General features: G+C 39.6%; 1 protein-coding gene across 4 annotated transcripts in view; it reads left to right on the top strand.

The window, feature by feature from the left end:
- Positions 1-12,500, top strand: part of LOC125039417 (rab GTPase-activating protein 1-like) — a 44,294-nt gene that overhangs the window by 389 nt on the left and 31,405 nt on the right. For all 4 annotated transcript variants that reach the window (XM_047633317.1, XM_047633315.1, XM_047633314.1 and 1 more), the window contains exons 2-5: positions 3,067-3,225; positions 11,557-11,788; positions 12,050-12,248; positions 12,382-12,500. The exon at positions 12,382-12,500 is cut by the window's right edge and continues 65 nt beyond it. In XM_047633317.1, the coding sequence (XP_047489273.1) occupies positions 3,073-3,225; positions 11,557-11,788; positions 12,050-12,248; positions 12,382-12,500 (703 nt within the window). In that variant the 5' untranslated portion in view covers positions 3,067-3,072. The remainder of the gene's footprint in view (positions 1-3,066; positions 3,226-11,556; positions 11,789-12,049; positions 12,249-12,381) is intronic.

Below are 12,500 nucleotides of genomic sequence, written 5' to 3'. Positions count from 1 at the left end.
GCGGAGTACTTTTACCTGTCGCCTTCTTTTCGTATTTTCTTTATTTTGTTTTGTCTAATTTTGATTTTACCTCGAATGATTGAGTAGATTTAGCGATTAATCTAATTTGAATAATTATCATGTTGGGGATAATACAGGAAGTCATTGATTATCTATGAAAGGAAATGACAACTTTAGTGCTTCCTTGTCACACAGCTACCTTGTATAGAAATCTGAGATCTTATAATTTATTTAATATTCTATTATTTATTATGGATTTATTTTGTTTAAAAAGATTATGTGAGAAATATGCAATACATTGTGTTATTGCCTGATGTTGTTCATGATGATGTATAATAATCTGTTTTCAGACACGAGTTTCATTTAATGGAAGATCGACAGAAGTCAGTTTTTTTCATTACTGATATGCATTTAGATTGTACGTAGATATGCACTTCATCTGTTTTTTATCAGTTGTGTAATGTTGAAAGATGTATTTTATATTAGTTTTAGTTAAGCTACATATAAATCTAAAAAATAGACAGGATTTGTGTATCATATTGTATTGTTTTTGGCATTAGTATGCATGGGGGACTTTACTGTTTCTAGTTTGATTTTTTGTTTTATATTATAAATTTTGTTACAATCAATATACTACTCAAGTAATATTTTCTGTTACAATTTTTGGTTGTGATTATGTTGACCGTGTTCTGTCTAAAGCTACTTGAAATTTGCTGTGAACTAAGCTAGAAGGGCTGTAGGTTTAAATCTAACCTGATACCCATGCAGTGTTCAGTGAATACAACAGACTTTGTGACATCACTACTCTAGCAAAGGCCAACAGTTCTCCACCATTGATGTTCTGGCGAGATTGAGCTTGAAGTAGTTTAATTCCTTAACTACGCTCTGCCTTGAAAGAATGTATATACTTTATATTTGTTGACTATTATCAGAGCACTTCTTGGGCATGCCAGTCATGTATATGCCTTTGACAGAGGTTTGGGTTTATATGTAATATGTAATAGCTACTCAAATAGTATGTTGCAAAATTTTAATTCACCCAAATTAGGTGTGAAAGTTTGTCCATCTACTATTATTAGTAATTTATATAGAACACCCATTTTAATCATAGATTCTCAAGTAAGGAAATAATTTTCTAAGTTTAGTTTTATTTTTGCAATGTGAGTAATGTAATGGCATTTGTTTGTATGAGCTTAGGATAAACTAAAAAAATTATATCTTCATGTATGGCTTTTAACAGGAGTGAAACAATACAGAAAAATACACAAGTAAAAGAAGTGAAAAGGAATAATAAATAGAATATACCTATATTAGATGTTATAGCATATCTTTGACATTATATACTTAGACATTTATGCATTGTTGCATGCATCACTGCAATCTTTGAAAAGCTGGAGTAGCCTGACCCTTTTATTGTTGTCTAAAAAATACGTCATACCCTTTCAGAAATAATGCTCAAGAAAGTCACTTGGTACTTGAAAATCACACGTCTTGTACTCCAGTGCCGACTCTATAAAGGACCACGGACGTTGACTCTTGACTCAAGCAGCAATTCCTTTATTTGTAAAAGCCTAGTTAATTTCCTATATTGATTAAGCATTTTCTAAGTTTAGTTTTATTTTTGCAATGTGAGTAATGTAATGGCATTTGTTTGTATGAGCTTAGGATAAACTAACAGTCAATATGAGATTTTAAGATTGCAGATTGTGTGTGTGTGTGTGTGTGTGTCTAATTTTCTCTAAAATCTTAACTTCCTGATGTAAGTATGTTAGAGGTAGACTGCTTGTGGTGTCTGTTGTCACAGTTTCAATCAACAGGAACCAACTTCAGCCATAGTCTCAGTGCTCATGAACTATATCAAGGAAGTAAGACCACCAGTACCAATGATAAACCAAAGAAAGTCTCGTGCAATATCCTAAGAGTACCATCCTATGTAACTCTCCTTGTGGTTGTGTAATATAGGGTTCCTTGAGAGCTGATGATATTTTACCCTCCTGTTACTTGAGGCGAGAGGTGGATAGACCCTTAGTATTGGGAACCTTTCTTCAATTCTTTCCTTTGTTTCTTTTGTTAGTGGAGTCTAGACAAGGGCTTTTACTGTATTACTGTAATGTACGTGTAACATGATTATCGCACCTTCACCATTTGAATCATGAGACAAAACTGTACTGGTTGAGAGGCTGTATGGGCATTGTTTTATTGATGTTTTTATTTACAGTTTTGAAAGAAATGAGAGTCTGCAAAGCAAGTGTCATTCATTCATAAGTCCATTATGCTATGAGTATTTAATGCTCTTTCTATGGGTTGTGTTAGTATACAATTTAACTTTAATAATCAGTACTACTATGTATTATATTGCATTTTTGTAGTCACATGTAAAAATATATGGTATATTTTTTCCTTGGTTAATGACGATGCCTTTAAAGCCTTTTCATGCAAGATCTTAGGGTTGCTTATTGGTTAAGAGGTAAAGGAAGGGCAGGAATGAGGAAATCAGAATAACAGGTAGGGGCAGGGGAAACAGAGAAAGAAAGACAGCAAGCAATAACACTGTAAAACAATATGCAACTGAACCCATAGTTGTAGACTCCCACAGTGGTCTCTTGTATCAGTTCAGTTATGTTTTTGTTGTGATTTTCTCTTTATGTCTTTCTCAGCTTTGTTTTTCTACAATTTGCATAATGGTGGCACAGTCTGTTTTTGATCATTATCGTCGTATTTTGGTTGTAGTTGCTATGAAGTCCATAAACATATACATTGAATTATAAAGTTCTTGTGTGTGTGTTTGTGTTTGTGTATTTGTTGGTGTGTGTTTTTGACTCTTGTCTGTCTTGTATATGCGTTTGTGTCTTTCTGCCTCTGTTTGTTTATCCAATATATGGCATTCTTCTAAGGTTGTTGGCATTGCTTATACCTTTGCGTGGGTAGAAGTAAGTGTTTGTAGTCCATAAAAACAATTTGTTATATTTCACCAAATAGCAACCTGGCACCACTCTATATATGCCTTCTTTATGTTTTTATTGTTTATGGCGCTATGTGAGCTAAAGATGTATTATTTTCTTACAGGGAAGTATGGAAGAGTGTTCCAGCCTGAGGTCGAGTGATTCTGCAGGTACAAGTGAAGAGTATGAGATTGTGGAGAGTCTGGCAGGTCAGGACTCCGAGCCACAGCTAAACATAGCCAATAACGGCAGTATGGATGACCTGCAACATGAACTCACAGAGGTATTGCTGGTGATGGAGTGGTTTTAGTCTTGTGCATATATAGTTAGATAGTTAGATTTACAGTATAGATTAAGATATATGTAGATGAGGATGTGGCTGTTGATAAAAACAGATAAACACAAACGCATGCACTATCCTACTCTTTCTTTTTGTCTTTCTCTCTTTGTTGATATCAGACCACTCTTCTCACTTTTCTCCTCTTTCTCTCTCTCATTCTCTCTCTCGTCAATCAATCTCTCTCTCTCCGTCCTCTCTCTCTCTCCTCGCTGCTCTCTCTCTCTCCTCAACCTCCTCATCTCTCTCTCTCTCTTTCACTTACTTACTTCTCACTCATTCACGTCATTTGTCATTTTTCTCTCTCACATCTCTCTCTCGCCGTTCCTCTCTCTCTCCCCCTCCTCTCTACTCTCTCTCTCATCTCCTTCCTCTCTTCTTCACTCCCTCTTTCACCTCTCTCTCTCTCTCTCTCTTTTCACTACTACACAATCACTTCATATCACAATCATTGTCACTTTCTCTCTCTCTCTCTCCTCTCACTGACCTCTCTCTCAACTCTCTCGTCCCTCTCTAACACCTCTCTCCTCTCTCTCTCTCACACTCTCTCTCTCGCACTCACTCACTCATTGCACTTTCTCTCTCTCTCCTCTCTCTCTCTCTCTCTCTCTCTCTCTCTTTCCTCTCACCAACAATGATCGGCAAATGAATTATTGAATTATATTTCTATAGATATCTCGTTATATAAGGTATATAGAATAATAATAGATATATATATATATATATATAGGTATATATTATATATATATATAAGATATATATGCGTTATTTATATCATATAATATATAATATTTCAATACTATATAATATATACGTTATATCTATCTTCATAGCGCATAGATAGATTATTTTGGTATTTATGTATAGGAGTTGAGTTGTGTTAGTTAGGTATTTAGTGTATTGATAGAGAGATATATAGAAAGAATAGAATAGATAGAGATTTAGATACGAGTAGTATTTTACTAACAATATATATATACATATATATATATCTCTCATATATAATTAGTATATATACATAATATATGTATATAGATATATAAGCGAGATATTGTCATACATATATATATATATATCTTGAGAACTGCTCTCCTATGCTATATATCTAAGGAATATAGATATTCAATTAATAACTAACCGTCACTAAATCAATAATTGTCTATTGAGATATAGAGCACACAACAAACACCCTTAACAAATTCCTCGCCTCGCTATAACTAATTATATATACTCATAGCTCCTTATCATAATTCTCATCTCTCTCTCATCTATCGCTCTCATCTCTCATCCTGCTTCTCTCTCTCACTTACGCACTCAATCAAAGCATTCAATAATTGTCACTTTCTATCATACTCTCTATCTCTCTATCTATATATATTTACTCTATTATCTAACAAAATATTTCTCTCTCTCTCTCTCTCTCTCTCATCTCTCATCCATCTATCTCTATCCCGCCCCCCCCTATCAAGCGTCTCTCTCTCACTTACTCAATCACTCCACAATCATTCACTCATTGTCAATTTCCTCTCTCCTCTTTTCCCCCCCATGTCCCCCCACCTCTCTTCTCTCTCTCGCTCGATCTCTCCTCACTCTCCATCCCCAGGTCTCTCTGGCTTAATCCTCTACTCTCTATCAATCGTCCGCTCTCTCTCTCTTTCCCCCATATCTCTCCTCTCTCATCTTCTTATCTCTATCTCTCATCCTCTCTCTCTCTCTCTATCCTCCTCATCTCTCTCTCTCTCATATCTCTAAATTACTTAATCACTTCAACCATTCACATGCATTGTCACTTTACTATCTATCTCTTAATATCATATCCTACTCAGTATCTCTTATCATCTCTATTCTCAATATTAGCTCATCATCTCCTATAATCTCTATCTCCTCATCTATTTATATATAATCTAATATCACTATCATCACTCATCTAGCTCTATATATCTGCATCTCTCTCGTCAATTTATCAATCACTCAATCAGTATCTCGCATTGTCAATTTCTCTACTCTCTCTCTCTCAAAATCTCTCATCTTCTGTCTACCTTTCTCTTCACTCATAATCTTCGCTCTCTCATCCCTTCCTTTCTCATCCTCTCAATCTCCATCTCTCTCCTTTCTCATCTCATCTATCCTCTCTGTCCTCTCTCGTCTCTCTCTCTCGTTCTTCTCTCATCATCCTCTCTCTCTCCTCTCTCTCCTCCCCCTCTCTGCGTCTCATCTCTTCACTTACTTACTCACTCACTATTCACCATTGTCTCTTTCTCTCTCTCTCCCTCCCTCAATCTCTCCTCCTATTCATCTCACCAATTCTCTCCACTCTCTCTCTCTCTTCTCTCTTGTCTCTCTCTCTCATTAATAGACAATCCTCAGCCTCTCTCTCCCTCTATCTCCAAGCAGTCTTTCTTCTCTCCATCCACTGCTCTCTCTCTCCATCTCTCCTCTTTTTCTCTCTCGACTCTCTCTCTTTTCTATCTATCATCCTCTCTCTCCTCACTCATCGACATACGACATCTTTCTCTCTCTCATCTATTTCATTTCTTTCACTAGAGCTCGCTCTATACTCTCTCTCATCTCTCTCTCTCTATCTCTCTCCATCGTTCTCTATCTCTCTCCTCATCGCTCCTTCCGCTCATCTCTCATCTTTCACCGATCTATCATCTCTCTTGTTATCATCCAATCTCTCTCGTTCCATATCTTTCTCTCTCTCTACTCTCTCTCTCTATCTTTCTTTATTTTTCTTCTCTCATCTCTCTCGCTTCCCTCATCTCATCAATATCTCTCTTTCTCATTTCTCATCTCTCTTCTCATTTCTCTACATCTATCTCCATCTTCTCCATCTTTCCTATTTCTCTCTCTCATCTCTCTCTCTCCCTTCTATCCTCTCTCTAGCTATCTTCTCCATCTCTATCTCATCTCCTCTCTGCATCTCTCTCTCACTTACTCACTCTCTCACTTCATTCACTCATTGTCACGATTCTCTCTATCGGTCTCTCTCGCTCTCTCATATATCCTCCTATCTTTCATTAAATTGTCTCTCATTCTCCTACTCTCTCTCTCTCTCTCTCATCTCATCTCTCTCTCTCACTCTCTCCACCTCTCTGAGTCTATCTTCTTATAACTTTCTCAATAACTCAAGTCATTATATCATTGTACAATTTCTCTATCTCGTCTCTCTCCGTCGCTCTCATTCCTCATCTCGTCGATCTACTCCAGTCTCCATCGAACTTCGTCTATCTCTCTCCTCTCTCTCTCTCTCTCTCTCGCACCCCCACTCTCTCTTCTCTACTCCTCAGTCTCCCCGTCCTCCTATCGCAGCTCTACCACAACCCTCTATCTAATCAGTCAATATCTCTATCATCTCATCAATATCTCGCATATCTCATCAATTACTACTCACTTACCTCATTCACTCATTGGTCACTATCATCTATATCTACTCTACTATCTCTCGCGTCTAATCTCATCTCTACGTATCTCATTCTCTCTCGTATCTCTCTCTTTTCCCTATATCATATCTCTCTCGCATCTACTCATCATATCTCTCTCTATATCTCTCTGAATATATCTCATCGACTTAATACCAATAAAATCAATCAATTCAAGCAATTGTCAATTTAGCTATCATCTCGTCTATCATACTTACTCTCTCCAATATCTCCTATTCATATCCTAACTACTCTCTCTACTTTACTTTCTCCTATATCTCTCTAGCTGTAGTTCTCCTCACATCTACTCATCATCTATATATTTCTTTCCTCTCTTCTCTCGCTCTCTTCTCTCTAGCTCTATATATATCAAATCTCCTACCCCATCCTGGCGTCTATCTCTCACTTAACTTTATAATCAATCACATCATTCACCTAATTGTCACTTTCTCTCTTCTTTTTCTCTCTCTATCGTCTAATCTCGATCTCTCTATCTTTCTCCTCTCACTCCTCTCGCGTCATTACTCATCTATCTCTCTCTTATCAGGTCTTTACCTCTCCTCTCTCTCTCTGTCTCTCCTCCAAATCACTTATATATTCTTAGATAAGCATCATTCATATCTATATATATTTCTCATAGATATCTCTCTCTGATCTACTTATAGCTCTCATATATAGATCTCTTTTTCTTTCTTTCTCTCTCTCACCTCGACTTCCCCTCCTCCTCTCTCTCTCCTCTCTCTCACTCTCTCTCTCCTCCTTCTTTTTCTACAATCCACTCTCCTCTCATGGTCTTTCCCTCTCAAATTTTCTCCTCTCTTTCTCCTCCTCTCTTTCTCTTCCATCGTCCCCTTTCCTCTTCTCTTCTCTACCTCACCTCTTCCGCTCCTTTCCTCCTCTCCTCTCAGTCACATCTCTTTCTCTCCACTCTCCAATCATATCTCTCTCTCTCTCCTCTCTCTCCCTCTCTCTCTCCTCCCCCTCTCTCCTCTCCTCCCCTCCTCCCCTCTCTCTCACTTACTCACTCACCACCACTCATGCACTCATTGGCACTTTTCTCTCTCGCCTCTCTCCTCTGCCTCCATCTCTCTCATCATATCTCTCTCTCGTCTCTTTTCTTTTTTTTTCTCTCTCGCTCATCCCTCTCTCTCTTTTTTTTCTCTCTCTCTCCTCATCTCTCTCTCCTCTCCTCTCTCTCTTTCTTTCTTTCTTCTCTCTCTCGCTTTCTGTCTTATTTCTCTCTCTCTTTCTCTCCCCCCTCTCTCTCATCTACTCATCTCCTTCCCTCTCTCTCTCTCTCTCCCCACTCGGTCTCTCCTCTCTAATACTCCTCTCTCTCTCTCGCTTTCTCGCTAGGTCTTTCCTTCTCTCGTTTTCTTTCTTTCTCTCCATCTTTGCTAGTTCTTTCTCTCTCGTCTCTCTCTCTCGTCGTCTACGAGTCCTCTCTCTCTCTCTTCTCTCTCTCATCAACTTACTCTCCAGTCACTCATTCACTCGTCACAAAATATCATTCACTCATTGTCACTTTCTCTCTCTCTCTCCGCTCTTCGTCTCTCTCTCATCTCCTCTCCTCACATCTTCTCTCTCATTCGATCTCACTCTCTCTCTATCTTTATCTCTGGTCATCGATTTCTCTCTCTCCTCTTTCTTTCTTTACTCTCTCTTACTTTACTCATAAGACAATTTCCCATGAATAAGAGTCTTTCTTTCTTTTCTTTATCTCAGAATATTTATACTCTCTTTATCTCGTATGTCTATCTATATTTATAGAGGAATACTCCAAACATTGTCCATCCTCTCTCTCTCTCCTCTTGTATCAAATCTCTATCCATCATATATATTTCTTTAAGAATCTAGACTATCATCTCGTCCTATCTCGTCTATTATAATAAATAATATAGTAATAGATAGCTCTCTATATATACTCAGCATATCTCTCATCTTTAACTCTACATATATAAGTTACTTGCTTTATTTATTGATATCTACTATTTATCCTGCCATCATAACACTTAATATATTTCATATCGATAACATGATCATTTTCCTCTGTCTCTTCTTCTTCTCTCATCTATCTCTCTCTCTCATTTTTCTCTCTCTCTCCTCTCATCTCTCTCACAAATCCTCTCTCGTCTCTCTCACTCTTTTCTCTCTTCAATCACTCAACAATCTTTCTCTCTCTCTCTCTTTCTCTCTCTCTCTCGTCCACTCTCTCTCTCTCCTCTCCAATCTCTTCTACTCAATCATCTCGTCCATCCCTCTATCTCTCTCCCCCTCTTTCTTTTTTTTCCTCTCTCCTCTCTCGCTCCTCAATCTCTCTCTCTCTCTCTCTCTCATCTCATCTTCATCTCTCTCTCTCTCTCGTCTCTACAGCCCCCCCCCTCTCTCTTCTCCCTCTCTTTGTTTTCTCTCTCTCTCTCTCTTCCTCCCTCTCTTTTTTTTCTCTCTCTCTCCTCTCTCTCTATCCTCACTCTCTCTCTCTCTCTCTTACCTTCTCTCTTTCTTCTTTCTTCTCCCTCTCCACCCTCCTCTCTCTTTCCTTCTTTCTCTCTCCTTTTTCCTCTCTTCTCTCTTTTTCTTTTCTTTTCTCTTTTCATCGTCTTTTTTCTTCTCTCTTCTCCTCTTTCTTCTTTTTCTCTCTCATCTTCCTCTCTCTCTCCTCTCTCTCTTCTCTCTAACTCTCTTCTCTCTCTCCTCTTCTTCTCTCTCACTTTCCTCCTCACTAAAACCTCCGTCCTCACGCCCCACAATCCCCTTTACACTCCTTCTTCCGTCTTTCAAATTTTCTCTTTCCTCCTCCTCTCTATCTTCTCTTTTTCCCTTCTCCTCTCTTCTTCCTTCTTTTTCTTCCCTTTTCTTTCCTTTTCATCAATCCCAACCCCCCTCCTCCGGGCTCCTTTTCTTTCTTTCTCTTCTCTTTCCCTCTCTCTCGCCTTTCTCTCTCCTCTTTCCTCTTTCTCTTCAACCTCGTCTCTCCCCTCTTTCGCTCTCGCGTCTCTCCTCTCTCTCTCTCCTCATTCTCCTCTCTTTTCTCTCTCTTCTCTCTCTCGCTCTCTCTTCCTTTTCCTCCTCTTCTCTCTCTCTCCCTCTCTCCAAATCTCCTTCATCCTGCCTCCCCCTTTCTCTCTCCTTTCTTTCTCTCTTTTTCTTTCTTTCTTTCCTTTTTAAAAATTTTTTTTTTCTTTCCTTTTTTTTTTCCCCTCTCTCTCTTTCCGTCCCTCCCCATCTTCTCCTCTTCTCTCTTCTCTCATCACCCTCTCTTCTCATCTCCTCTCTCTCTCCCCCTCTGTTCCTTTCTTTCTCCTTCTCTCTCTTTCTCTCTCTTCTTTCCTCTCCCTCTCTCCCTCTCTCCTCGCTTCTCCTCTCCTTTCCTCTCTCCCCTCTCTCTTCTCTCTCTTCTTTTTCCCCTTCTCTTTTCTTTCTCTCTCTTCTCTTTTTCCCATTTTCTTTCCCCTATCTTGTTCTCTTTCCTCTCTTTTCTCACTCTCTCTCCTCTTTCTCTCTCTCCCTCTTTCTCTCTCGCTCTTTCCTTTCTACTCTCTCTCTATCTCTCTCTCTCCTCTCTCTCCTCCTTCTTCTCTCTCTCTCCACCTCTTTTCTTTCCTTCTCTTTTCTTTCTTTCTCTCTTCTCCCTCTCCCCCTCTCCCATCCCCCTCCCCCTTTTTCCCCATTCCCTCCTCCCCCTCTCTCTCTCCCTCTCTCTCTCTTCTCCCTCCTCTCTCTCTATTTCTTTTCTTTCTTCTCCTTTTCTTTTTCTTTTCTCTCCTCTCTCCTTCTCCCCTTTTCCTCTCTCGCTCTCCTCTCTTCCTCTTTCTTCATCCACTCTCTCTCTCTCTCTTTCTTCCTCTTCTCCTCTCTTTTTCTCCACTCCTCTCTCTTTTTTTCTTTTTCCATCCTCTCCTTTTTTCTTCTTTCACCCTTTTTTCTCTTTTTTTCTCTCTCTTTTCTCTCTCCTCTTTCTCTCTCTCCTCTTCTCTCTCTCTCTCTTTCTCTCTCTCTCTCTCTCTTTCTCTCTCTCTCTCTCTCTCTCTCTCTCTCTCTCTCTCTCTCTCTCTCTCTCTCTCTCTCTCTCTCTCTCTCTCTCTCTCTCTCTCTCTCTCTCTCTCTCTCTCTCTCTCTTTCTCTCTCTCTCTCTCTCTCTCTCTCTCTCTCTCTCTCTCTCTCTCTCTCTCTCTCTCTCTCTCTCTCTCTCTCTCTCTCTCTCTCTCTCTTTCTCTCTCTCTCTCTCTCGTCTCTCTCTCTCTCTCTCTCTCGCTCTCTCTCTCTCTCTCTCTCTCTCTCTCTCTCTCTCTCTCTCTCTCTTTCTCTCTCTCTCTCTCTCTCTCTCTCTCTCTCTCTCTCTCTCTCTCTCTCTCTCTCTCTCTCTCTCTCTCTCTCTCTCTCTCTCTCTCTCTCTCTCTCTCTCTCTCTGTCTCTCTCTCTCTCTCTCTCTCTCTCTCTCTCTCTCTCTCTCTCTCTCTCTCTCTCTCTCTCTCTCTCTGTCACTCTCTCTCTCTGTCACTCTCTCTCTCTGTCTCTCTCTCTCTCTGTCTCTCTCTCTCTCTGTCTCTCTCTCTCTCTCTCTCTCTCTCTCTCTCTCTCTCTCTCTCTCTCTCTCTCTCTCTCTCTCTCTCCCCCCCCCCCCCCCCTCTCTCCCTCTCTCCCTTTCTCTCCCTCCCTCCCCCCTTCTGCCCTTCACCCCTTCACCCCTTCTCCCCTTTTCCCGTCTCCCATCTCCCCTTCTCCCCTCTCCTTCTCTTTCTCTCAGGACAAAAAATATATCTATAAATCAGTGAATAGGATTCACAGGGCATGAATAGATTAGGTTAATTATCTCTGTTATATGTGATGTTAGTTCACCCTCAACCTTTTGCAGGTAATGAAGGAAAAAGCCCAAGACAGTTCTTCTCCAAATGGCAGCCTCGACACAAGCGCAAACTCCAGCACAAAGAAAGATGATGACACTCCCTGCGATGCCCTGCCGATCCTGGACACTCAGACATCTACTCTGAGCGAGGACTTGTGCAGCAACTCAGAGAACTTAATTGACAATAGAAACCTCGGGGAAAACAATCCTAGTTTTTCGCAGACTGCATCAGACGATGACAGTGAGTTCAGCGCATAATGGCAAAGATGATTTGTTTCTTGCTTATTGAGAAGGGAAGGACTGTCATGTATACTATTGATACCCCATGTAGTCTATATCCTTTTCTGATGGCACATGATATTCTGCATAAATTATAAGAAAAATTAAAAAATTAAAAAAACTTTTGCTCTGAAGATATCATAGCATTACAAATTAGATTAAACAGTTGCAAGAGTAGGACATTTTCTTGATATTAAGCTTCACTAAATCTTCAACTTTCCAGTGGAGAGAGTTCAGGCAGAGGACGGGAGCGGCGATTATACAATATTTAATAGAGTAACATACTTGGGAGCAGCTTCCATCAATGCCCCTCGAAGTGAGGCCGAGATCCAACGCAACATGGCCATACTAAATGATCAAGCACAGGAGCAGGCCCTTGAGGTGTCTGTGTCTGTCCCATCAAACTCTGAGGGTTATGTCATGTAAGTTTTTAATATGATAGGTTCTCTGTTCTTAAAGTGTATTCATGAGGTAAAAAAAAAAAGGCTTTTGTGATAAATTGTTAAAATTAGAAACTTAGGGAATAGAGAATATGAATATATATTTGTTTTTCAGAATTTATGATGCAACTACAAGCTCTGAGATGACACGTTTCAAGATCCATCGCATCCTGTTTTGTGCACGGGGGAAAGTGGACACCTCAGAAGCAAGATGTTTTGCCTTCACTTCATCAC

This window comes from Penaeus chinensis, chromosome 27 (genome assembly GCF_019202785.1).
Source record: "Penaeus chinensis breed Huanghai No. 1 chromosome 27, ASM1920278v2, whole genome shotgun sequence".
Lineage (NCBI taxonomy): Eukaryota > Metazoa > Arthropoda > Malacostraca > Decapoda > Penaeidae > Penaeus > Penaeus chinensis.
This window is presented reverse-complemented; position numbering and strand designations above follow the sequence as displayed.